The 27,504-nt window shown below is 35.6% G+C and overlaps 1 protein-coding gene across 4 annotated transcripts; it reads right to left on the reverse strand.

The window, feature by feature from the left end:
- Positions 1-27,294, reverse strand: TMPO (thymopoietin). 4 transcript variants are annotated; one of them, XM_024758895.1, is made up of 9 exons: positions 26,650-27,173; positions 20,638-20,764; positions 18,228-18,386; positions 12,728-12,825; positions 4,863-4,982; positions 4,668-4,763; positions 4,142-4,252; positions 3,042-3,130; positions 1-2,259 (listed from the first exon to the last, which is right to left on the reverse strand). In XM_024758895.1, exons 1-9 carry the CDS (start codon positions 26,926-26,928, stop codon positions 1,974-1,976), a joined length of 1,365 nt encoding a protein of 454 aa, XP_024614663.1. In that variant the 5' UTR covers positions 26,929-27,173; the 3' UTR covers positions 1-1,973. The 4 variants fall into 4 exon arrangements, with proteins under 4 accessions (XP_024614663.1, XP_024614665.1, XP_024614664.1 ...); XM_024758897.1 differs by lacking the exons at positions 4,668-4,763; positions 4,863-4,982; XM_024758896.1 differs by lacking the exons at positions 4,142-4,252; positions 4,668-4,763; positions 4,863-4,982 and having other exon boundaries at positions 26,650-27,294.
- Between the last annotated feature and the right edge of the window lie 210 nt (positions 27,295-27,504).

Consider the following 27,504-nt stretch of genomic DNA (forward strand, 5'->3'; position numbering starts at 1 on the left):
TAGAGGTTAATTACTTTTTTATTATTGAATTAAATTGTAAAGTCTACATCTACAATTTTAATCAGGAAGAAATGCTTTGCATTTACATCAAGGACACATTTATTCTAGTGGAAGAAAACAGACACAGACAAAAGACCAAGTACACATTTAAAAAATTAAAAAAAGACTATGCGTTTTACCTGGTCCTACTTTGCTATTTTGGACCATACCTCTCCTATTAGAAAATTGATCTCACGTACATATTAAGTCTGATTTATCTTCCCACATTTCTGAACATTAAATGCAGTTTCTCACAATTTCTAATTATAAACAAAAGATTGAAAGCAATATGGGAATCAAAGTTTAAAAACAAAAAAAGTAAAAGTAGACTGCTATCACTGTATAGAGGCAACGCTGAATAAAATGTGCTCCCTCTGTGGCTCATCTCAAAACACTTACTTGGAGAGGCAAGCATTTCTGATCTAGGAGTAAGTTTCCCACTGCCTTTGCAGAGACGAGACCTACGAATATTTCTGGTCAACTGCAAAGTGAAAAATGTCTACAAAATACCTAAAAGCTAAATATCAGACTATGGCTGATGCAAATCAAACTTGTGTGTTGGTCTAAATATACATCTTCAGCTTTTCCTTTTTAAAAAGTATCTTTTTTATTTCAGAAGATATTTTAAAAAAACTTACATTTTTAATGTGCTTTACTGTCAATGACTGTAAAGTTGAAACTCACATGATTAAATCAAAATTTTTGTTTTACTTGATTCTACTGAAATTTCAATTACCTACTACTTTACCGAACAAAGTTATACATGAGGTAAGTTTTAGCTAAAAAAAAAATTAATCAACCACAAAGATAAAGTTAAACATTTCAAAAGTAAACAAAAATCATAATGCCCGCCTCAATTTCAGAGTTTAAAAATTTATGTATTAACTATTGTGTATCCAAGGAAAGTTTATTATGTAGTTTAAAAGCACATACTTTTTGCTTTTAAAAGCACATACTTTCAAATCAAATTAAGTTGGGAAATATGGGGCAAAAAAAAAACTTGGCAAAATGCATTTTTGGTAACAGAAAATAATTCAATAATGAATCCAAATGGAACCTAAGACTGGTGTTTAAAATTTCTAACTTCTAAACACACACACACACCTATTTATCTAAAAAATATTTTGGTAACGGATTGATAGAATAAATGTTTTGCTTTAAATAAAAAGTACAAGTTTCCAATTATAGCCTTATAGCTAGCTAAATAGTCTTTAAAAACATGTACAGCCAGCTAACAGTTCTCTAAAACATGTGTAAGTTGCACTGATAGATCCCTGCTAAAAATCAACTGCATTTAAAATGGGGTCTTACCGAAGTAGGACATTCACAATACTAGATATCTTTTAAAAGTGAGTACAATAGGGCTACAACAATAACATTATTACTATTAATAAAAGTTACAGAAGAGATTATCACTGTACTTTTCCCCATAAACACCATCAAACTTTGTTGCAGTCACCAAAACTACAATCTCAAGTTACTTTTTCTCTTACCGAATTTCACGTTTCACATGTCTCTAGTTTTTATTCAGCAGAGAATTCTTAAAATCTTTTCTGTAAGAATTCAAAGTATTTAAATGTGTAGCTTCACATTATACTACCACGTTTTGCCCTTGTTTCCCAAATACACAAAAACAATATACATTTTTTCTCAAAAAAGAAATAAGATGTCCACATTAAAAAAATAAAGCCTACAAAAAAGTTCCAGAGCTAAAAAAGATTATTCATATGGCACGAAGTGATCTCCTACTAGTCCGAAGTCCAAAACATTGAATGAAGTCCATTTATATATATCTTGCTTGCTTTTCAATGGAATACTACGTTTACTGAGGTGAAATCACATTTTTTTTTGTTCTTGAGTCAAGTGTACACAAATTTTTTTAATACAGTTATTAAAAATAGGAGACCAAGCTGAATGTGCCAAAGAGATATCATTCAGTTGACTTTTTTAGAGTCATTAGAAAGAAACTTATAGAATGGATTTCCTTGGTTGGTTTCCATAGCTTGATAGACCAAAAACAAAAAAAAGGCTACAACAACGAAGAGCAAAATTTTTATCCACATGGGAATGGAGCGTCCCTTTTTTGTCTTTTCTGACTTGACATCTGCCAAGGGAAGATACTTAGGAATATATTTAGACGAAAAAGATTCCTCCATCCTGAAATCACTGAGTTCTAATGGCCGGCCGGCAGCCCCTTTGATTGGTCTGCGGCAACTAGCACTGTTGGGAGTAAAAGGAGGAAGAGAAAAACTATTAGATAAAGTCATAACTTAAATAACATAAAATGACATTATTACTCCTAATTCCAAACACATTCCTTGAGGTAACAGTAGAAAATTGTCATATAATATCAACAGTGAGATCAGTCAACCTATTTAAAAACTTCTATACATTTTTCATTTAAAGAGTTAGATTTGTATCTTTTATTACAAAATAATATTCAGAGTATTATAAATATTCACTAAATTTGCCCTCTTAACGGTTTTTCAAGCTAATATATTTAGGGGATAAGAGGAAAAAAATAAGGTAGTTTGGTTGTGATTCCTTCAGCCAGGAAACAATTCAACAGATATCTAAAAGCAGTCTTTTCAATTAGAAAAGAGAGACTCTCAGGAATAAAACTGATTTCCTTCTTACCAGGTTTCAGTTTAGATTTAAAAATAAGAATTAAATAGTAGGTAAATGATTTATTTACAACCTTTCAGCTTAACAAAGTTAATTTTGAAACGGACTCAACTTTCAAGAATATGAACTAGTTAGTGCTTAGAAGAATTAAAGTGCTCCCAAAAAGAAGTTTACTTATGAGAGCAGAGGTACAGTAATTTTGTGAAGAATTAAAAATTAGAATTCATTTATGTATGTATATATAAAAATAATTATGTTGTACACCCTAAATATATAGTTTAATGTGCCAATACACCTCAATAAAGGTGGGAACAAATAAATAAATAAAAATGCCTTAATTGAATACACTAAATAATTGTTTCAGTGTATCTGAATACCTAATTCCTGTTGGTGTAGCTGCTTCAAAGGGAAACATTTCCTTAAGAATATCCCTTTCTACTCTTCTTTCCTCTGTTTTTTCTCCCACCTAATAAGAAACAAACAAACAAAAAAACAACCAGAAGTTAAAATTTAGTGTAAATATGCAATAATTAGAACATAATTTTAAACAGAAGCTTTGGAGAACAGAATGCACTTAAATCTATCCAACTTTTACAACTGCCATTTCTGAATTCATTATTGCTTAATTATCCATACATTTCCACGGCTCTCTTCAAATTTCCTCAGTGTGAAGATATGTTCATGTTGTAATGGGGGGCACACATTCAAGTAAGTTAAAAACAAAAAGTAAAATTTCAGTAGAGCTAATATGGCAGTGTAAGTTCCCTCCAACGCTTTTCATTGACATTAAAAGTACATTGTTTCTTCCTCTTAATTTTGTAATAAAATAAATGATCAAATATAGAAGATATCAAATTAAGATGGATCTTTTAACAAATTTTAGTATATGCTTTTAACTAGAGAGTCAATCCAATCTTCCTAATTTAAGAAACATAAAATAATTTTTTAAACAACCTGATTGCTTTGCTAAATTACCTTTATGCCCAGATCAAAATAATCTTTGATAAAGAATCATTAAAATTATAATGTATCCATGCAGTTAGTACTTTAAAGCTTAATTTTACAGGAGTTAATCAATTCAAGTATAATACAAAGTCACTTTAAAGTCCCATTATTTGACCTTTCAATGAAAGGTAGTAAGTATAGCTTCCCCCACAGCCCAAGTAACACTTTCCACTCACGTCCATTTTAACAAAGAGAACATATTACAAGCAGCACACAAATGAGCACTCCCTTGAAAACTGGAACTTAAAGAGGCACACAGTAGTAGCAAGAGGATAGTATTAGCATGTCATATGATATTACTTTCCATTGTCACTAATAAAGTATGTCTTTAAGATAATATATGCACATAAATAGACACACACACCCCCACCCAACAAAGAAAGCTCTGCTCCCTCCCACTCCAAAAAACAAATATAAATATTTCTTCATTAAAAGATCAATGATAGCATCGATCTAAATTTTATTCATTTACTTCAGCTCTTGTCAATGGTTTCTTTGGTGTTCTTCTGGGTATGTCTGAGAATTCAGTGATTGGCAGAATAGGAGCTGCATGCTTGAAATTTCCAGTCACCCTATTGACAACCTGCCAAGATTCAAATTATTCAGACTCAGAATTATCCAAACATAACAAAGACACGTTAAAAGAAAAAATGATAGTCGATTTCTCTAATATTTGAAACTTTCCCTTAATAAAAATTTAGGCATAAGAACCTAGAAATACATTAGTGTTTCATATGTGAAGGAAGCCTTATTATTCTTTAAACATGTTAGCAAAAAAGTATCCTTATAACACTAAGTATTCTTGCACAATGAATTATATATATTTTAAAGTGGCTACACTGAAAACTTCTAAAATTCAGAATTATATGGGGAAAATGAGTTTAAAATATGTTTAAAAACATGTGTTTGAGGTTTGCCAAAATTCGCCACCTCCCCAATTCTAAGTAAAGGATAATTGACAAAGAATACCACTTGTATAGTTTATGAAACATATTTACTAAAGTTTCGTTGCTTGAAGCCATTATAGTTTCAGCTATGGGAGTACTCTCTGAAATTATTGCACCATCTATACGAAAATGTTCTGAAGTTTCCACCTGTTAGTTTGAAAACAAAACAAAAACAATAAATATAAAATAACCACTAAAACCCTACCAATCTGAGAACCCCATTCTAAGCAATAAGCCTTGCATCACCCTTTTCCTCGGAGTTCTTCTCGACCCTCTCGTAGATTCCCTAGTTAATGCCTGCAGAGGTCCGCCTTTTGACGATCCACTTGTCCATTCAGTCTCAGTTACTCCAGCTTGAGAATAGCTCTATTCAAGCATCAACACATTAAAAAGTCATATTCTAATATCAAACACCTTAATAATGATGGCCATATTAGCATATTGAGAATCCATGAAAAGTTTCCAAATGCCAGCATTTGAAAATAATGCTATGCCCTCAAAATACTTCAAATGTATTGACTGAATAGATATGTAGGCATAAGAAAACACTTAAAATATGGTAAAATACATTAGAGTCCAACTATAGGAGCTCACATTATTATGATAAAAGTGAGAGGGGAAAAAAGACATCAATTTATCACTGGCTCCTTTTGTGACTTGCTGTTTACTATCTGGCTCCAGTATCATAGCTGCATCTCTAGCTGTCTAAACAAAAAGGCAGGCTGATCATGACTTGTAAGATAGTCATTTGTTATAATAACAAGTCAGTTTCCTTTTAAAACAAAATACAAATTTTATAATTGTTAGCACAGATTAAACATTATTCTTGTCGTGCAGTTAGGACTATTTAAATAGAATCAGTTTCAATAATCTATACACAACTATCTGACTTAAAAGTTCCCAGGTGTCAAACTCATCTTAGAAACAGGTAATAAAATTGAGCAGCCAAGAAAAACTTGATGGTCATCTTTTTTTGTGAACAGGCAAGCCTAAAATGTCACTGCCAGGACTCAGTGCCACTCACTCCTCACTACTGAAAAGAAAGAAAAAATGGTAATAGGGATAGACCACTGTCCATTTCCAGTCCCAGATTTATTTCTCCTTGGAAAAGTCGATTGATTTTTCCTCATTGAAAAAAATAATTTAGCAGTCCTCACATAACTATCTGAAAAGCACTAGACTAGTGCTTCTACCTGAAGCTTTTGTTAACATGCATATTCTGATCCAGTAGCTCCAGGGTGAGGCCTGAGATTCTACATTCCAAGGATCAAGTTATTCAACTTTTGAAACTTTTATTACCAGATGATTCTTTTAAATTCTTTTAACTAGAGGACATCCATCAATGATTAGTTATACTAGAATATGCTTATACTATCACTTTTGCTTTCAAGCTAATATTTTATGTAGATAACTGATGTTTTTATATCTAAGTTAGTGTCTATTAATTTTAAAGATAGATCTATTTTACTCTTATCTCGGGACAAGAGCAGTCATCCAATAAGTACACTTATTTGGCTGGAAGCATTACTACCAAAACACCACAAGATACAGACATAGTTTCATACATCTGGTTTTGTATTTATCTATATTTGGAACGGACTTTATAAGAGTTTCCCCTTTGACTCACAATCTGAATCTCTGGGTTTCTTTTCCAGCTATCAATTAGGAAAAATTTGCTGAATGCAAACATTGTTAGTCAAAAGACAAATTTGTAAACAAATTACACACACATATAATAGATGCTTATTAATAGTTAAATTCCTGATTATTTGAGTAGAAGGGAACACTAGTTTTAATCTTAAATTCTCAATCCCGGTGGCACAGTATCATCTGGGAAGCTTTTAAAAAATACCAAGTGCCCCAACCCCACGCTAGACCAATTAAGTCAGAATCTCTTCTAGACCGGCCTGGGCTTAATTAAATTTTGTAGCTCCTGAAGGGATTCTAAGTGCAGCCAGGGTTGAGAATAATGTAACTGACTTATGATGTATCTCAAAGCCAAGTATTTTTTTTCAAACTACTTCCAACAACTGCTTCCTCTTTAATAATCAATTGCTCAATGCCAATAAAAATAATGAGAGTATTTAAAAAATATTCTAGTTTGATAGTCTACCTGGTATTATCAATGTATACTCAGTATTTAAAAACTCCTCAAAGAATTAAAAAGAACATTACTTTAAAGGGCTAATAAAGTTATCAGTTATGCAACTAATACAATATAAAGCCTAGATATTTGACCTATGTCCATGAAAGTAAGGAGGGGGGAAGAAGAGACATACTTTTCCCTTAAAATTGGTTATCTACCAAATTCCAGGACTTTCCATTTGTTATGTTTTATTCTGAATAAATAACTGAAATAATCTCATCAAAAATGTTACCAAACATCTATTGAAACTATTACACTTAATACAAAAAAAAAAGTTTACATTTTTATTAGTTATCTTTGAAATTAAAGGCGAAGTTCCATTTTAAATTTTCTCCCATGGAAGAAAACACAAGAAATTCATTGGTTGCCTGTGGAAATAGCTGGGAACAGGGGTAGGATGGACACTTTTCACTATAAATCATTTATGCTTTCTTTTGCTCAGGTTTATTAAATTCTTTGGTTGAGGACTGTCAACCAATTTTATTAGTTCTTGCCTATCATCTAATTTAGAATTAATCATCTGCACAGAAAACTATCTTTCATACGAGAAAAGATACCTTGAAGACTGAAAAAAAATTTTTCTACCAGAATCCACTATGCAACAAGTGACTTTGAGAAGAAAATATAAATAAAAAACATAATTACAATTCAGTGTTATAACTACTTAGAGTAAGATGGACCAAGCAATTATTGACTGAAAAGAAAAACTCATTGCTACATAAAATTAGTAATGCGACTGCTATATGCTCTGTGGCCAAAATAAGGACTGTAGTGTCATCTATTTTCAGCAAGATGTTCTACAGAAAGTCCTCAATTTATCATGGAGACAACAGGAGGAAGAAAGAAAAAAACCCTATCAGGTATAAAGTTATTCAGAAGACATCAGGCAGTTGAGGCACATGAGAATGCAGGAGCTGGGTTATTAAAGGAGGCTATAAATCTCATTCAGTAAAAATACAAGCTTTAACTAGGTTATAAAAAAATAATCAAGATAATTAAAAGCCACCTTACTTTAATGAACTATTAATTTAAGTAAAACATGGCCAATATGGTTATTCATATTAACTTTTATTTTTTAAAAAAACAGCATCATATTCGTCTATTAGAGAAAGGTACTCCCATACATTACTTGTGGGAATGCGAAATGCTTCAACTCTTACACAGGGCAATTTGCTAACATCTAGCAAAATTACCCAGCAATTCCACTTCTAGATTTCCTGAAGATAAACTGGCTAAAACATGAAACACATGTAAAAAGGCTGTTCACTGGTGTACCTTTGCATTATTCAGAATAGCACATAACTGAATAATCAATAACAAAAAATCAAAATATCCATGAAAAAGAAAGTGGCTGAATAAATTACAGTAAATCCATAAAATGCAATACCATGCAGTGGTATAAAGCAATGAGGAAGCAATGAGGAAGAAGGCTATACTATATCTTGACATGATCTCAGGATAAGTGTTTAGATTAAAAACAGAAAAATAGAGATGTGCAATGTAGGCTGTCTTTCATATATGGAGGGGAGCATAAATAAATATATAAATCTATTATTTACTTATATTTTCAAACAGAAACAAAATATAAACCGAAACTTAATAAAAATAGTAACCTATGGATAGAAGGAACAAAGATAGAAGCCAGATTTCTGACTCTTCTTTTGCCCAAATAAAGCCACATATATATTCTCAAAACTTAAAAAATAAATATGAAAGAAAAAAATTCTTTCAAGTGACTTTAAGCACAGTATTTTGATTTTATATCCTTAACATAAGAAAAACTGCCCCCCATCTGAAAATACAATTAGCAGCTTTACTATTAGTAGTAATGCTGTTATTTAAAAACATATATAAAATTACATAAGAAACAATATTATTTTAAGAACCAAGATACTCAGCATAAGAGAAAAGTGATACAAGTGTAACACCTAGAAATTAGCCTGCATTCATAAATTTGAGGAATTCATGACCTATCTTCTCTTTCTAAAAAGTAAGTACTCCTAGCTTTACCTACTGAAAAAGCCTAGAACAATGACAACCCAGTAGGAATGAACACCCTAGCATCCAGGCTGTAGGTAGCTTCCAAATAATACTTTCTATTAAAAGGATAAGGGGTTCTTTAGAAAAATGAATGACTTGATAAGAGGCAGGAAATATACAGCCCAGGACTTCTTATTGTGCCAGCAAACAAGAAAGTATCAAAGACAAATGGGGTCACTAAAAGGATACAGGAATCAACTCAGTAATTCCCAGTGGCTAAAGATGGTACAACTTGAATGTGAAAAAAGAATAATGACTGCAATTGATCATAAATCAAATATATAAAAACCACAGTAGTAAAAAGATATTATTGATCGTTTTTCAAAATGACTAAAGCACTTTAACTTGACAACTGGCAAATAAAAGGCATGTAAGCGTTTATCCTGGCTTTCCTATATGAATTTTATTTCAAGGTAACTAGGCAATTCACAAGGGAAAGTTCTTTATAAAAGAATTCCAGTTACAGATGTAAAGGAATCAGAGAATTCCTAGATCCATTATTTCATTTGAAGTAATGAAATAATGGATCTAGGAAATAATCATAATGGCTGTCATAACCATTAAATGAAAGGGCGATGTGGAACTTTATAACGGATGAATCAGGCTTTCAACGCCTGAACCTATTACTAATTAATTTTAGCATCATCAAAAGGACATCATGTGTCTCTGGAATGATGCAATGTGAAGGCCACAACGCCATTTGTGAAGTATTCTTGTCAAAGTAACTGAACTCAAATCTAACCAACCCCTTAGATCTGTGCTGTACAAAATGATAGCTACTAGCCACGTGTAGTTATTTAAATTTAAATAACATAAAATCAAAATTTTAGTTTCTCAGCCATACAAGTCACATTCCAAGTATTAGGTGGCTACTTAATGAACAGCAGATATACAACAATTTCATCATCACAGAAAGGTCTATTGCACAGCCCCACTATAGTTCTAACTCCCAGTCTACAGGAAATCCAGGGTATGAAAGAGCAAATTAAACGACCCTTGAAGAAGCAATCTGCCAAATCCACAATGTGAGAAATATTATAGAGAACTAACCTGGTTTCTTCACCAAATAAACGGAGGGACGGAAAACTGTTTTAGTGGAAATAGCTACAGACTTAAAAGACAAAACAAGGGTTCCCAGGTGGCACAGTGGTTAAGAATTCGCCTGCCAATGCAGTGGACACAGGTTCAAGCCCTAGTCCGGGAAGATCCCACATGCCGCAGAGCAACTAAGCCCGTGAGCCACAACTACTGAGCCCAAGGGCCACAACTACTGAAGCCCGTGCACTCTAGGGCCCACGTGCCGCAACTACTGAGCCTGCATGCTCCAACTACTGAAGCCCGTGTGTCTAGAGCCCATGCTCCACAACAAGAGAAGCCACCGCGATGAGAAGCCTGTGCATCGCAATGAAGAGTAGCCCCCACTCGCCACCAACTAGAGAAAGCCCACATGCAGCAATGACGACTCAATGCAGCTAAAATTAATTTATTAATTAAAAAAAGACAAAACAAAATCAAAAACACCAAATGATATGTGGAGTTTGTATGGAACCTGATTTGAATAATTCAATCATAAAAGAGACATTTCTGAAACTGGAGGTTATTGTATGGAGAATGTATAAAGCTTTGAACACGGATATGAAAGATTTTACACACACACACAATGCCACTATCACTCCAAATAAAATTAATAATTCTTTCATATCTAACATATATATCTAATATATATAAATAAAACACAGCTCCAGGGCTTCCCTGGTGGCGTGGTGGTTGGGAGTCCACCTGCTGATGCAGGGGACACGGGTTTGTGCCCCGGTCCGGGAGGATCCCACATGCTGCGGAGCGGCTGGGCCTGTGAGCCATGGCTGCTGAGTCTGTGCGTCCAGAGCCTGTGCAAAAAAAACAAAAACCCCAAAAAACCCCAAAAAACAAAAAAAAACCCAAAAAACAAAAATCAGCTCCAATCTTTTAGAGATATATACTGAAATTTTAATGTGTGAAATGAGATGATGGCAGAGATTTGTTTTAATATACTTCAGCAACAAACAACAAAACCAAAGGAATTAAAAACGCCGCAGGGTGCAAGTGAAGCTAAAATAAAACTGGTAGAACGTTGACAGCTGTTGAGGTTCTGTGACTGAAGGGTCAGTAAACTCTTCCCTTTACTCTTCCATATGATTTAAATTTTGTGGGACTTCCTTGGTGGTCCAGTGGTTAAGAATCCACCTGAATGCAGGGGCCACAGGTTTGAGCCCTAGTCTGTCTGGAAAGATCCCACATGCCACGGAGCAACTAAGCCCGTGCGCCACAACTACTGAGCCTGCGCTCTAGAGCCCACGAGCCACAACTACTGAAGCCCGTGCGCCCAGAGCCCATGCTCCGCAACAAGAGAAGCCACCACGATGAGAAGCCCGTGCACCGCAACGAAGAGTAGCCCCCGCTCGCTGAAACTAGAGAAAGCCTGTGGGCAGCAATGAAGACCTAATAAAGCCAAAAATAAATAAATTTATTTAAAAAAAAAAAGGAACCTGCCTTCCAACGCAGGGGACATGGGTTCAATTCCTGGTCAGGGAACTAAGATCCCAAATGCCACACGCCACAACTAGAGAAGAAGCCCGCACGCCGCCAAGAAGAGCCAGTGCAGCCAAAATTAAAAAAAAAAAAAATTTGTATAATAAGGCCGTTGTCTAATCCTGCCTCTCATCTCCTAAATCTACTCTCTCCTTTGACTATTTATCCTGTCCCTCAGTTTAGATTCCTCAGGTCAAACAATTACACCTTAAACCATATTTAAAACCATCTTCCCACCCTCCTTTTAACCTCTTATCTGACAAGTCAATGCATTCTTGCTAGCACTATACCATCTTGCCTACATAAACTGGACCAAGATTCTCCATGTCTGTCCATTTCAGTGTCCTTCACCAGATTTTCCTAATTTCTCTTGCTCTGTTATTTCCTTATTCTTTGGTGTGCCCCTGCTCTTTCCTGACAACAACAGATAAAAAGACAACAAAATATTTATTCCAGTATTTGGTTCAATATTAAACCAAATCTTCTTTCATTCGAAGCTCTATACATTCTCCATACAGTCACCAAGCTCATTTCTAACAAATAGTTCTGAAATTCAACTTAACTACATCAAACTAAGAAAGACACATGGCTTAAGAAATCAAGAATACGTCCACTGATGATGTGTGACTTTAAAATGACAAAGAGAAAATGGAAAAGATAAATAGCCAACTAGACAAATCTTCTAGCTGGGCAGAAAAAGGGTAAGGAAAATGACTCTAGGGATAGCTGACTTGTAAATCGTCAGCCAAATCAATGCTTGATTAGTCAATAATTTGTTCGCTGTAAACTGAGTTCATTATTCCTGTGCTTATTTTCCCCTTAGTTTCCTACATTTTCCTTTTGGAAAACTACATTTTGCCTCACCCATAAAAAGGTGAATTTTTGTCTAGAATAAGGAAAGAAAACAGTGTGGTCTTAGGATCAGACTAGCTTCAGAGTTGAGGGAAAAGCCACAGAATTATTATAAGACAGGCAAAAATAAAAGCAAAGTCAAAAATCTAGAGACAAAGACACAAATATAAAACCATTCCCGTTTTTTATTATATCAGAATTGCTTAGGTATTTCCACCTTTTAAAATATGTCTCTTAAAAAGCAGTATGACTGGCTCTGAACTATGCTTAGCATAGAGTCAAACACAAATGAGACATTTATTAAACACTTGCTTTTGCAGTAAACACAGGCTACACTACTGACAAAACACACGAAGTTTAGATTTCTAGTGCCATTTAATGAATGCTTTATCGAGTGTGCTGGATTTTGGGTGTCAACTATGAACTAAAGGCAGGGACACAGGCACATCAGTGTTGTCAGAAGATTACTTATACCTGAATACAGCGACCATAAAGCTAAAGATACCTGATTGTGCTCAACTCTTCTTTGCTTGAGTGTTACCGGAGTCTTTGCTCTGCCCTTTAGTGGTTCTCTCTTCTCAAGCTTGAGCTCTATTTTAGAGTCTGGAAATAACATCGGAGAAATCATTACTCTCTGAGACACACAATAAACTACAATGTCATCCTAACATTACTCTGGAACCCTGGTTTTTTGGCACACTGATACATAAAATAAGTCTGTAGATTAGTACTACCTCAACAGACCCAAACTTGTTAACTGCAATTTCTGTCTTTAAAAACTTTTCTTTTCCATTTTTATTTCATTCCATTTTTGTTTATCTCCCCCACTCCTTAATATGATCACCACTTCTTCCTGTTTATTCTTTCTTTTTTCTGGGACTAATAGCCTGAAACAAAGTAAAAACCCATGGAGGCTTTTCACTGAAAACAATTAGCAAGTGGGAAAAGTACATTAGAATACATAGTTGTTACCATTCTTTTGTCCATACAGTGCATTTTTACTACATAAACAAAGGTTAGTTATTAAATTAAAATTTAGAATATGGAAGGGAAAAAGCTATAGAGAATTTTAAGACTGAAAAAACTTGTATGGTATCAAGCCGCTAATAAGTACAATGACGTTTATACATAAGTGCATTTTAGAAGTCTGTCCTTTTTTGATGTGACTATAAAAACCCTGGGTACAATTGAAGAGGTATGGAAGAAACTTGTTCACAGAAAAGTACAACCAACCACAGGTCACTTCTCCTCAGCCTCCCCCATAATAAAGTACCATTTCTTGGAAGAGAAGCTAGTGCATGTATATTATAGCAAATCACCATGACAGTTATTACCATAACAACTCAAATACGTATATCTTTTATCATAGGCTTCAATATCCCATTCTCCTAGTTTTGATTTTATCACCATTTGAAGGGCCAGACTTTTCAAGAGACTTGACAAAAATTTTAGTTACCTTCTACATTTTTGTAGCCATTTATCATAGTATAGCAAAATTAATGTCAGTTGTCACTTCTAAAACTTCTATTACCAAAAAGTTACTTTCTTATGAGACAGAAATGGAGTCAACTCTTAAACAAAAGCTTAGTTTTGCATGAATTCAATGCAGTTGTGCTAAAAAGTAGTCAAGATAGTTACGTGTCTTGCTAAATATCTAGCCTAGTACCAGTCAGTCCAGTCTACTTGCAAGTTTCCCAAAAATAAACAGTGATTTTTTTACCATGTTAGTTCGAATAGTTCCATCTTTATTTAGGATTAAGGTATCAACTCCATCCCCCACTTCCCAGTAATTCTATTAATGGCTCTATTATCTATGGGACAATCTTTAGCATTATAAAGTCTTACGTTAACTCAGAACCTAAGAATCAGAAAGCAAAAAGAACCCAACAGTAGTTGAGCAGAAATTGATTAAACAAATAAGATATCTGGTTACAGAATAATTCCTCTTACAAACTTAAATTCCAATAGCCAATAAAAACATGGTCCTCATCAACTATACTTCAATTAGAAAAAAAAAAAGACACCCCAAAACCATTGTCCTCAAATAGGGAAAAAAAAAAACCCAAACATTTAATAATAATTTGAATATGTTCAGCTAAACCATTGGAATGTCAAGTGAGTTTCAGTGATGAAATGGAAAAGGGATGTTGTTCATCCACAAATATCTAACTTGTTGCAACTCTAAGAATAAAACACACATACAACATGTTTGTGGAGACCACACAAAACTGTTCAAATTTAACAACTTTATTGAATTTGCAAAAGCATTCTACAGTAATACATTAAAAAAAAAATCACATAGTACTTAGTAGGTACATGTATACATGTACATTTCAGAAGACAAATAACAAATAGAATTACTCCCAGAAAGCTGCAAAGATGGATAGGTTAGTCTAAGAATATAGTAATGGCTGTAAGTCCCAAAGGACTATATTTTGTTTATAATTAATACTACTATTTTCCATAAAAATACAAAGAAATTCGATTATCAAGTGCCTCTACAGTTAGACTCTCTCATCTTACAATCATAGAAATGAAAACAGAGAATAATATATTGCTTTATATAGACACATAGAAACTGGGATATAGTAGGATTTCTTATGACTTAAAAAAAATAACTTAAATTTGCTTTTAGAATTTAGCTTAGATTAAGCCTAATCATACACGAATTACAACATACCTTAAAAGTGTTACTTATAAAAAAAAAGTCCCATCTTTCCTAATTCACCTGACTATAGTTTTACAGTGATGGTGAGAATGCACTATCCCAGAATACTATGGTCTAGAGCAGTATTTCTCAAAGTGTAGTCCACCAACTGCTTGCTACCAGTCCATGAAAAAACGAGGCATTTGCGCCAGAATGTAAATCAGCGCACTGTCTTTCCTCTACCAATAAAGTTTTACCACAAAAATAAAACCTGTCATTCATCTAGATTCAAATTCTGGTACACGCTTATCTTATCTGTGGATCAGTAACAGTTTGTAGACTGGCACTTTGAGTTGCACTGATTTGGACTATTACAAACGATACTATAGATATCAGTAAAAAACAACACAAGTGAGAAAATAAGAGAAAATATGTAGACAAGTTCTGGAAAGTAATAAAATATTTAGTAATATTTAAAACCATGGAGACTCAACTTATAATCTAGTTAATGGAATTTTCTTAGTTTTGAAGAGTTGTAAAATCTTAAAATAGGAAAGACTGAACTATTTGAGAAAAAAATGCTATCTAGAAAAGCTTTAAACTGTTAGTATCAGGCTTTCTTTCTGTGCAACTAAAAAAAAAAGGCAGATATATGTAGGCAATTACTTTTATACTGCAATTTAATTGGTAGAAGTTTGACACTTTGAAATTAGCCTATTCTGGAGACTAAAAAGACCTTAGAAAATTCTGGCATAAAAGTACTTTAAATTCCTAGAAAAGCTGCCAAGTTCCCCATATCAAAGATAAGATAGATGTCTTTATTCTTAATTTTATTAGCGTTTTTTTCCACTCTTTTTAATTACTTTGAATACTTCTCTTCCAAATAATGTTCCGCCTTTAAAGGGGGTAACAGCCAGCTTATTCTTAGAAGCTGGATTAATTTTGCAATCTTTTAGCCAGAGATACCGGCGACCTAAAGTGGAAGATCCCATGGTATAAGCAGCCATTTTTATTTCATCAAAGGCAGCTTCACAAAGAAATGAGGCCGCATCATATGTTTTGCTTAGCATCCCAAGTGCCTGGTGCACGTGACTAGGATCTGAGCTAAGAATTTGTGCAGCCTGACTAATGTCTGCCTGCATAGCCCGAACTACAAAGGCAGTATGGGTTGCAATCTGCAATGCTGATGCTGCAGCTTCATACGTTCCACAAAGTGCTAAGTCCAACTGTTTATCACAGGACTCAGGGGAAGCTGCCTGAATACCTGCTGGTGGAGTGGCTTCAGAAATAAACCCTAGGATTTCATCATCTACTTTTGGAACTGATAATATCCGTGTTGCCTCTCTGGAAGAAATTGGATACTTGCATGCCAATGAAGGCAGCTGCCTGCCGATTTGCTGCCACTCCTCTTCAATTACTTTTAAAATAGATTCATGGAAGGGAAAAGATAGTTCGGGGGCATCTATTTTATCATGCTGTGATTGCTTAGACATTTCTATGCCTAAGGCAGTCAGTGAGTGAGAGACAACGGTTTTTGCAGAAGAAGACATCAGTTCGGATCCAGGTATATTTTGAAATGCCACAGAGGAACCTGAATCCTTTTCTTCTACTGACTTTTCACTGAGTCTAGGTAATTTTCGTGGAGGAGACAGGGATTCTGTTTCTCGAAAATTAGGTGCATCAATTCTCTTCCATATATTTTCTACATCCAGTGGGGGTGTAGAGCTAGAAGTCCCAGGCAAACTACCTACTCCACCCTGGACCAACAGAGAACTGACGTAATCTCTGATTGCCTTAGCCAGTGGTGGAGAAATTACTTGTGATCTCTCAGACTCTTCTAGTGCTCTCCTTTCACTGGAGAGAACTGACTGATCTGAAACATGGGACCTCTCAGTACATAATGGTTGAATTCCACTTTTCTCTCCACAGTAAATATTTTCTACTATGTCTTTATAGCAAGTACTGGTGGTTTCTTTAATCAGTGAAGGAGAAGCTGCAGCAGAGACCAACATGGCAGCGAGTTCATGCTGAGGAGATGTCGAAGAACTTTTCTCTAAACATCTATCATGGCTAGACTTGGAGGAAACAAACAAATTCCCTCCAGAAGCTAACTTCTGCATCTGTTCCCTGCCAGGCAAGGCTGTGGCAATAAGAGGTTCCCTAGGTGGGTCTCCCTTAGAAGAATGTACTTTCTTAGCTGCCTGTTGTTCAGTCCTGCCCAAAGGAGGACGGGTGGAGATTTCAGGAAAAGAAATACCCTGAAAAAATCCACCAGAGGGAGTAGTTGGAAGTTCAGAAAAAGGAAAAAAATCCCTAGTGGACTTCACTTTCTTGTGTTCTTTCTTCTTTCCTGTAGAGGCAAAAGAGGCAGGAAGTTTAAGCATTACTTGTGTTTAAGCTGATTCTATTCTTTGCCTCTTTGCTAATAACATAGTGCTGTTGAAGGAACATTCTGAACAACCAATTTGACAGACTGTGCCCTGGCAGGCAATGTTTATGGAGATATAAACAATTTGAGTCATTAAATAGTCATGAAATTAACAAACAAGTCATATGAATTAAAAATTTATAAGTGTCAAGTTGTTCTTAAAATAAATTTTAAAAGGTCGTTTATTTCATGTACTACTCGAAAAATATTTATATACCATGGCCAAATTTTCTTAAAATAGTCTACTAAAAACATGTCAAAATATTTACTATAAAGTTTTCTTGAAATCAGATCTTCCAGCAAAAACTATAAATTTAAATGCTTATCAATATGAGAACAGAGAAAACATGCCATATGTAAATACTACTGCTACATATCAATTACGAGAAATAAATCAGACACATGTAATAAATCAGTAAGAGATCTCAATATAACAGAGTAAAGAAAAGCAAGTGATAAGATTTAGCATATCACTTACACAAATTTTTTTTCAAGTATAAGATAATACCATGTATTAGGCAGATGCATATGAAAAAGTATTTAAAATCAGGCTGGAAAGATAATCATCAAATTAATGATAGTGGTTGCTTCTCTGGAGATGATACTTAGAAAGGGATAACTGGGGAAACTTTGTCTCTACTTGTAATACTTTTCTCTTAGAAAGATGAAATTTGCAGCAAAAAAGATAAAGAGTGATTTTACGTGACAAAAAATTAGACATTTCTACTTTTCTGTTTCTTAGAATTCTCAACAAAAGGTATTTAAATCAAATTACTTGGAGGACTACTCTAATGATATGAACAAAATTTACATATATCTTGGTAATATTATTTAAAATTTTATCTTCTTCATGGTTACTGTATCTTATGAGTCTGAAAAAAATTTGATGTTTTTGATTATATACTTTATTAACATCATATAAAATTTTACCTTCTTCATTGTCACTGTATCTGTCAGAGTCATTACTTCCATTCTGTCTTGTATTTTCCACTGAAGAAGAAATTGCCGGCAGAGGAGTAGAAGATCTAGATTCTGTTCCTTGTTCCCTCAGTTTCAACAGCTTTTTCTCATATAGCTTCCTGGTTGTTCCTGTATTAAGGCAGAATTTGCTTTATTACTTGTATTGTCTTATTTAAGATCCAGCTCAGACATTAGCTTTAGAAACATTAAAGTGTTACTTTTCACTGTTTCCTTTTCTAAACTTAAATGCTTAAAAATACTACATAATGGATTCTTTTCTAAAATAGGTGCTTTTCTGGGATGTTAATAAATGATTATAACAATGGTTTTCTGGTTTGTTTTTTTTTGTAGAATGAAATACATAATAGATTGATTTAAGTCTTACTATGGATTACCTATTGAAGAGCCATGTATGACTGAGTATCTCTGACTGAAAAGTTTTGAACTTTGTGTAATTTCTCTAGTACTAAGTAATAGTACTTGCCTTTGTAGAAAAATTGTGTTTATAAACAGAGTGTATTCCTCTGAATTATTATGATTAAAATCCCACAACTCTAAGAGACTAATATGCCTATAAAGGCCATTTAGTTATGGGAAAAGTCCTAAAAGTCACATTTTTAAAAACTAAGTATCTCTCACACCTAGCACTGAGTAAATTTAAGATGTTAAATCATATTTCAATATACTGCTGCAGTAAAAATGACCTTTTACGGAAAATGTGTGTTACAAAAAGAAATGATTTGCCAATTAGATAGCAAAGTAAAATTGATTATAAATAATTTAGTAACATATTTCAATGACAATTTAAAACAAAAAATAGCTTTTACTTTCTGTTTTACACTAGCTATATGTCTTTCCCTGATTTCTATAAGATGAATAAAATGATAAACATATATTTTTTAGAAACAATACATATCTCAGTATGTTACATAAGTAGTCTTAAGATGAACAGCTGGGGAGGGGGAAATAAGGAGACGCTGGCCTTAAAATTTCAGTTACACAAGATGAATAAGTTCTAGAAATCTAAGTAGAGCTTGGGCTACAGTTAACAACACTGTATTACATCCTTGAAATTTGCTGGGAAGGTAGATCTTAAGTGCTCTCACCACACATACATGCATAAAAGGAAACTCTGAAGTGATGGATATGTTAATTAGCTTGATTATGGTGATCATTTCACAATGTACATGTATATTAAAACAGCAAGTTGTACACCTTAAATGTACAACGTTTGTTTGTCAATTATACCTTAATAAAGCTGGGGAAAAAATAAACAACTGGTATATCAACATGTAATTTAATGTATGTTAATACACAATACACAGTCTTCAGCACCTCCCTTTTGTAATTTTAAATGAAAAATATAAAAAGGGTATCAAATGTCTGTTGGTAATTATACTAATAGGCTTATTATCATCTCTTGGGAAGCCGTACATTAAATAAGACAAAAGAAAGTCAATATTCTAAATTCTTATTTGCAACTACACCTATAGGTAAAAAACAACCCCCAAATCTACAGTATTCAAAAATTTACAGGGACTTCCTTGGTGGTCCAGTGGTTAAGCATCCGCCTTCCAATGCAGGGGACGTGGGTTCAATCCCTGAGCAGGGAAGTAAGATTCCATACGCTGTGGGGCAACTAAGCCCACGTGCCACAACTAGCGAGAAGCCCATGTGCTGCAACGAAAGCCCGTATGCCACAACGAAGATCCCACGTGCTGCAACTAAGACCTGATGCAGTCAATTAAAAAAAAAAATTTTTTTTTTTACACAACTTAGAAGATCAAATAGAACTTTCTCATCTTGAGGTTATTGCCAAGACCCTCCAAAATTAAGGCACAATCAGCCTTGCAAACTCACTGACTTAACAGTAACCAAATGATGAAAATCCAGGGTATTTACTTTTAAGTTTTCCTTTTCGGTTTGTTCTTTAGTTTTCAGTTTGTTCCTGAATTCCAATCAAGACAAGACTTTTTAATAGGTACTTTTAATGATAACTGGAAGTGGGTACTATGCTGGGAATTGAATAACTTGAGTTCTTTTAAGAAGTCTGTAACTAACTTACTGATTTGGATTAATTTGGCCAGCTATGTTACCTCAGATTTTCCTCAATTGTCATATAAGACCCATGTCTCATCAAGTAGTATGACAATGGGCACAATACGAAACAATCTCAACAGAGGTAATCTTGGGGATTAATTAGTTCAATTCTCTCATTTTATTTCCCTCATTTGTATAGTTAGGGAAACTAAGGTCCTGGTCATATAAATGATTAATGACAGACTGGTCCTTAGAACGAAAACTCTACCTGCTAGACAAGAGGGGAAAACAGTGTGGGGTACTGCTTCATAAAAAGATATTTGAAATTTTATCAGCTTACCCACAATAGGACCAGGGTTCACTCCATATTTCACAAGCTGATCCAGAAGGTCTTCATTAGAGAGCTCGGTTACATCTAGATCATCTTTATCTTCTAGTCTGGGTTTATCAGTTTTCTTTGTGGCTTTCTGTAAACGAAGTCCAGTTGTCATTTCCACATGAATTTTTAAATGTTCATTTATTGACACTATATAAATAACACTGCATATAATAAATACGCAAATTTACCTCCAAGTTGACTTATAGTAGAGCATAGCAATTTGATTAAATTAAAAGCAACTTATTATTCAAAAGTATTTTCTAAGTTCAGCTGTAATTATACAAACCTAATAAGCCAAGCAAGTAACTCAAATTTTAGATATTACTGTTAAAATAGTCAATTTTGGTTAACTATCTAAAGAGGTGACGGCATCAAAAATTCAAAAGAGCAAAAAATCTGAGTCTAAACATTTTCATCCAGATAACTGTAAATACAATTTACTACTGGTTTTTCTATAATCCTTGAAAGTTTAACTTAATCCAGGAAAGTTTAAGATTTTACCATAAAGGTTAATACATGTTATATATAAAAATGATTTATTTTAAACAAGCATATCAAAATTTAAGAAGCCCAAATGAATTCTTCTTGTAATACAGTGACTTTAAAAGCCAGTTTTTGACTCATGAAGGAAGTCAGACTCTATGGCTACATATCACCTCTGACATGGCTTTGTTGCCACACATAGTCTATATGACCATTTCACTAAGACTAGCTGAAAAGCGTGGAACAAGCTTTGAGAAAAATTTTAAAGGCAGTTTTTAAAATAATTTAAGCAATGGCATTCTTTATTGGAAAAACTATATAAGCTTCCAAGGTTAAACAGGGTAAGGGAGCAAAAGTATGGTTAGCTTTTAGAGTTGTGGCAAATAGCTTTACAAATGTCTCAGTAATCCCAGTAACCATCAGAGGACAATATAAACGGCTGTTTAAATAATGGCCACAAACATCAAAGTCAACGTAGGCCCAAATTACTGTTTAAGGCAGAAGAGTCAATACTGCATCCTAGAAATATTTTATGGAAAATAGCAAAAATCATAAAGCTGTATGGGCTGTTTACTTTCCAGTGATGCTGAGGGGGAAAGAAAAATCAGGCATTATTTGTCATGTATTAGAATTTGTTTCTCAACCAAATAAAAATGTGAAATACTTCATATAAAGAACATAATAGGAACAATGTCAACTCATGAGAAATCTTCAATACAATTTTTTAAATGTCTGTGAAAAGTTACCAAGGGTACTTTCAGAAGGCTTTAATATTGTACCAATCTAGGATCATTAAGTTCAAATCTTAAGCAACTCACACCTTGATGTCAAAATAGCTGCCTAGAGTCTAAGAGTTCTATATATCAAATCCTTGAATTCTTTAGAAAAGACTTCTTTTTTTTTTTTTAATCAAAGAGACCTAATCCTGTGACCTACTTGAATATTCCAAAAGTGTGGACAGGTTGGGAAGAAAAACCCCATTGTGTAACATAAATACTTTAAACAAAAAAAAGCAGTCAGGTACAGATTACTTGTAGAAAAAAATCCCTCTAACCATAAGAACGTTCAAATCCTACTCCTATAACCAAACACCCAGGAATTTCAACTTCCTGAAGCAGCGTGAGGTTTTCAAGAAATAATCTGTCTTTGGCACTAACTACATTCTGCTTTTTATTAGTTATCTGTACATATGTTTTACCTTCTCCAGATGGTAAACTCCTTGAACAATAGTCCTTAAGTCTGGCTTGTTATCAAAACCTCAAAACTTTAGGAAAAGTTGCCCCTATTTTAAAAAGTCTTACGCCATTCTGAGTCCTAATATTGGGCCTAACAATCTGTATTTTGATGTACAGCTCAGGTGATATTAGATGTAGCATTTAAGAGGGTAACACAAAGCAGGAGCACTGTCATATTGTATCCCAAGCAGCTAAATTAAAAAGAGTGCCTGACATAGGAATAGGTACCTGATACATGTTTTGTTGAATGAATGAATCAAAGTGCCATCTGGTGAGGGGGAAATTAGCCACTTATTTTAAAAAACCAATTTCTTATTAAGAAAAAACAAAGACTTAGCATATCCAAGCAGGAAACCAACTCCCTCACTTTTTCTTAAAACATATTGAAACTCTACAGCTGTACAAGGAAATTTTAAGTAAAGGCCAATAAACTGGCATAAGGTAAGTCAAATAGAGCAGGTGCTCATAATGGGCCACCTGAGTTTTATTTTTACGAAGAAAAGCTCCAGAAAAGTAATGCCATTCTACGAAATATCAAATTTAATAAGAATAAAAATTGGGAGTATACATATTTATCAAGCCAGCAGTTTCAACCAGGAAGAAGGAGTCATTAGTTGTAATGATTTCTGCCTCCAGAGAGCTTTGTTCGTTTAAGCAAATCATGTAATCTCTTAGTTTCCTTCGGTCAAAATACCAAGTACCAGCTACGTGCCAGGCACTGTTCTCCAGTTTCTTCCCAACTACCAGATGATCTCTAATTTCTTTTTCAACTTTAAAATCCAAAAGTTCTGTGATATCACCTATGAACCACTCTTATTTAAATCTCAACCATTAGTAGCAAAGATGCTGAAGTATAACTAATTATTACTACAGAACAGATTCTATTGAGCATTTATATACCAAATTGTGTTCTAAGTGCCTTATATGTATTAACTTATTGAATCCTAAAAATCCTATGCGATAGATACTAATATCCCCATTTTACAAGAGAGGAAACAAGTCCAAAGTTGTTCAGGTAACTCAGGCAATCTGCATACCCAGTTATATGGTAACATTTGAGCAGACTTTACGTGTACATCACTTTCACAAACTTACCTCATCCACTTCTGAATACATTATGGTAGCACTGTATTGTTCTGGCATTAAATAAAAACAACAAAGTTCAGAAATCACATATTGTAATAGCTAACATACGCTGTAGTTGCTGAGCACTAGACATCTTCACAAATGCAACCTCAAGTAATCCTCTAAGTTGCTATTAGATTATTCCTATTTCAGATGAAAACTGAGCATCTGATAGGCAATGCTTTTTGTTCGAGGTCACCTGAATAAGGGCAGAACTGGAATTTGAATCTATAATTCTGATTCAGAAGTCTGTATACTTAACACCTTAGTGTAGAATATAGTGGTCAATTTATGATTTAACTTTTACTACCTAACACACTCTTTACTGTTCTGTTCCATGTCATTAAATATTTCCTGTTAAGAATTCATAATTCATCAGATCAGACCATTCAAGAATGCTATGCTCCAATGGATTCCAAACAGCTACACTGCTTTGCACCCTGAACGAAAAGGCAGACCATCAACTCTGTATGTAAATGTTTATTTTTGTGTTGACAATGCTGATAATTTCATCACTGGAAAATACTGGTTACCATCAAGATGCATAAAAAGCATAGAAATAAGAAAACTAAAAACTAAAACCAAATTTTGAACATGCAAATATTTTGTCCTATCACACCAAGTGTACCTGACCATGGCAATGGCTGAAATGAAACAATTTCTCCTTTAGTTAAAAATACTCTTCATAAACCCATGTTTAAATCGAAGGTATATGCTATGTCCTTGGCCAAATCCATGTTAATGTTTGTTTTAAAATGTTAAAAATTCACCATTTAAAAAAATCTGCCTTATCTGAAACTGTCAAACATAATTTGGCTTTCTCCTAGAGCATAAATATTCTTTAAGAAATGTGACTCTATATTGTTATTACACATAGGGCTAACAATGACTAGAACATAAAACACTGTACATATAAAAGGAGAATAATTTTATATACCAATTATTATAAATGGTCTAAGGTTGTCTTCTTATAAATTCAATATATTTTTTTCCTATGCCTGATAAAAAAAATTTATCAGACTCCTTAGTTAAATTAGGACTCATTTTTACTTAATGTGCTTCAAAGAGGAAAGTGACGTTAGTGACCAACTACCACTATTAGCGTTTTCAAGTTGTTGACACCGCTGCACCCAGCCCAGGGTACACATTTTTGAGTTTTAAATACACAAGGTAGAAAAAACTTAAAGCTGTCTTTGACACAGTTGATATCTATATGGATTCAAACATTGAGATACATGCTACTGGACATAGGAGGTTCTCTTAAAAAATTAACTATGGTGGTTGGCAGGTCTGCAGAAATCAAACTCCTGCAGTTAAGAGCGCATGATAGGAACTCAAAAATGTTGGATAATTGAACTGAAATTTAAAAATTTTACATTCAGGTCTTCTTACACCCCAACGAACACAGGGTAGATCGGGACATACCCTCTTTGAAAAAGTTGAAGGAAAAACATCAAAACCGAGACAGCTGTTTCTGTCGACAGTGAATCATCATCAAAATAAGAATGAATAATCCTATCATAAACATACAACCAAATACTTCCACAGCTCAAGAATGATACATTTGCGCAGGAGACCAACATAAGGTTCCATAGAAGACTTAAAAAATAAAGTGCGCTGATTTAAATGGAAGATATTTCATTTTCAACCAAATTTTTACTAATAGTTTGAATATTACTTTCGTTTTCAGAGGGGTTGGGGAGAAACAGGTAAGGGATATACTTTATTTCAAAAATAAATTTCTTCTTATGAAGTACAGTGGCTTTCTTCAAATTCAAAAACAAGACATGAGAAACAAGAAGGTGCGATTGATCTTTTACTTATCAAACCAATATTTATTTGGCACTACTATGTGCCATGCATCGATTTAAGACATAAGGTTTTCAATTTCTCTAAAGCCCAGGCTAAGATTTAATTAAATCTACATGTGTCTATTATATCTTTCCTTCATTGCCATCTGGGTAGTCCAGAAAATACACTGGATAAATTTTTTAAAACTAAAGTTAAGATAACTTTGAAAGAAGCAGTCATTTAGAGTTATACTAGTAATCAGTACAACTCTAAACTCCACTTTCAATGTTTTACAAAGCATTGCACTTTACACCAGTCACTAGTTTTAACTGCATTCTATTATGATTTGTAGCCTGATAACCAGGCTGATTCATACTAACAGCACATAAAACCCCAGAGAACAAAACCCAACTATCCTCAAACGAAATATGCATTTGCTGGAGCCAATCTGAGTTTACCCGGGATTAGATATCCCAAATTGCAACAATGACAGAGCAGAATGTCATGAAATAAACATTTCTCCTGATTCCGAAGCTTCTCCTTTTTTCATGCAAATACACCAAAAGGAAAAACAACCCCCCAAACCCCTAAAACCCAAGCCCTAAGTAACTAGAATTTTTAAATATTTGAGCGTCTATGATAACCACTCAAGGGTGTATTTTAAAATGCTCGTTTAATTTAGAGTAACGCTGTCCCGCCAAAAGACGGCCTGCTGCTGGAAAGGTGTAACACAAACAAGAAAAACATAAACCGTTCAAAAAGCCCTCCATATGCAAAAAACATAAAAAGGCGGGAATTTCTTTATTTCAAATTTTGGTTAGGTATCAGTATGTCACAAATTGCCCTCCAGGGAGCGCTCTGAGACCCGGTTACTAGTCATTTCTGTTAATAAAGCGGGAAAACGCTCAAACGTAACCTGTAGCCGTTTCGAACTGACACTCCTTAGGGCTTTCGAAAAGGGCAGGGAAGTCCCTGTTCAGCTGCCCACCTCCAGCGGCCGGGCGTCCAGGGACACAAAGCTGCCTGCGCGCGCCCATCACCCGCGCGCAACCCGAGAACAAACACCAACTTCACACCCCCCGACACACCGCGACTAAAACGCGCGCCCCGCGGCCTTAACTTCGGGGATCTCCTCTCCGACGCCCTTCCCTCTCAGAGCCCGAGAGCCCGCGGCGAAGGAGCCGAGCCCGGCGTCCGCAGACCCAGAGGCCAGCCCCCCGGGCGGGTGGGGTAATAGCCCCACCGCCGAGGAGGCCCGAGGGAGGGCTGCGCGCGCGCGAGGTGGGGGGGCGCCCACCGCTAAACGCCTGCCTTTGTGGCCCCGGCCGTGCGTCCTTACCCTGCCGACGGCGGCGCGGCTGCGGCCCGCGGCGGCGGCCCCGGAGCCCAGGACCGGGGTAGGTTCGCGCTCTTCGTCGCTGGAAAAGTCCGGGGGCCCCTTGCTGTTGGCGCCGGCTGCGAGCGGCGGCCGGTTGCGCGCCGTGAGGTGCTGCAGGTAGAGCTGCACGTACACGTCTTTGCGCTGCTCCCCGGCCGGGAGCGTCACATTGTTGGCGACCAACTCACTCTTCAACTTCTCTTTCGTCAGGACCGAGGGGTCTTCAAGGAACTCCGGCATCTCGGCGGCGGCGAATCCCCTTCCCCGCAGCCGTTGCACCCGCCGCTCACGCCGGCGCGCTCGCTCCTTGCCCGGGGGGGGTGGGGGGCCGCGCTACCGCCTCCGAGTCTCACAGCTCTCGGCCGGGACCTGCGCCACGGAGCACAGCGGAAACTCGCGCACACAAAGCCAAGCCAACGCCGGACACAAAAGCCCTTGCAGAACAAGCGGGGCCCAGTGCAGCCAAGCCAGGAGTCCGCACCAACCCCAGCGCACACCCCACGGCCAAGGGAGAGCAGCCTCTTCGCCCACGCCCCAAGAACGGGTGCCGCCATTGGCCCGCGGCCGTAGGAAGCGCGGCGGTGATTGGCGGGACGCCTCGCGCGGGTTCCATTAGCCGCGGCGCTCTGCTAGAGGTGGTGGAAACGCAGTTTAAAAGCCGCTTGGGCGGGAGCTCCGTCGCGCGGCTCGTTTCTGTTTCCCATTTCCTCATCCTTCCTCTTAGGATGGCGATAAGAGGCAAGTCGTACTGCTTTTTGTGCGCCGTTTCCTCTCCTTGCCCCTCTGGCGAAGCAGCTTTTCTCTCCGGGGTCGGTC

The sequence above is a fragment of the Neophocaena asiaeorientalis genome, unplaced genomic scaffold, assembly GCF_003031525.2.
Source record: "Neophocaena asiaeorientalis asiaeorientalis breed wild unplaced genomic scaffold, Neophocaena_asiaeorientalis_V1.1 scaffold344, whole genome shotgun sequence".
Classification (NCBI taxonomy): Eukaryota; Metazoa; Chordata; class Mammalia; order Artiodactyla; family Phocoenidae; genus Neophocaena; species Neophocaena asiaeorientalis.

Bases quoted from the DNA above. Each gene is read 5' to 3' on its own strand.
- TMPO (XM_024758893.1), bottom strand. From the start codon at position 26,928: ATGCCGGAGTTCCTTGAAGACCCCTCGGTCCTGACGAAAGAGAAGTTG. The intron at 20,765-26,649 runs GTAAGGACGCAC...CTTCGTTTACAG, and splicing joins GCCGCGCCGCCGTCGGCAGG to AAAGCCACAAAGAAAACTGA. The intron at 18,387-20,637 runs GTAAGCTGATAA...GCCTTAATACAG, and splicing joins GAACCCTGGTCCTATTGTGG to GAACAACCAGGAAGCTATAT.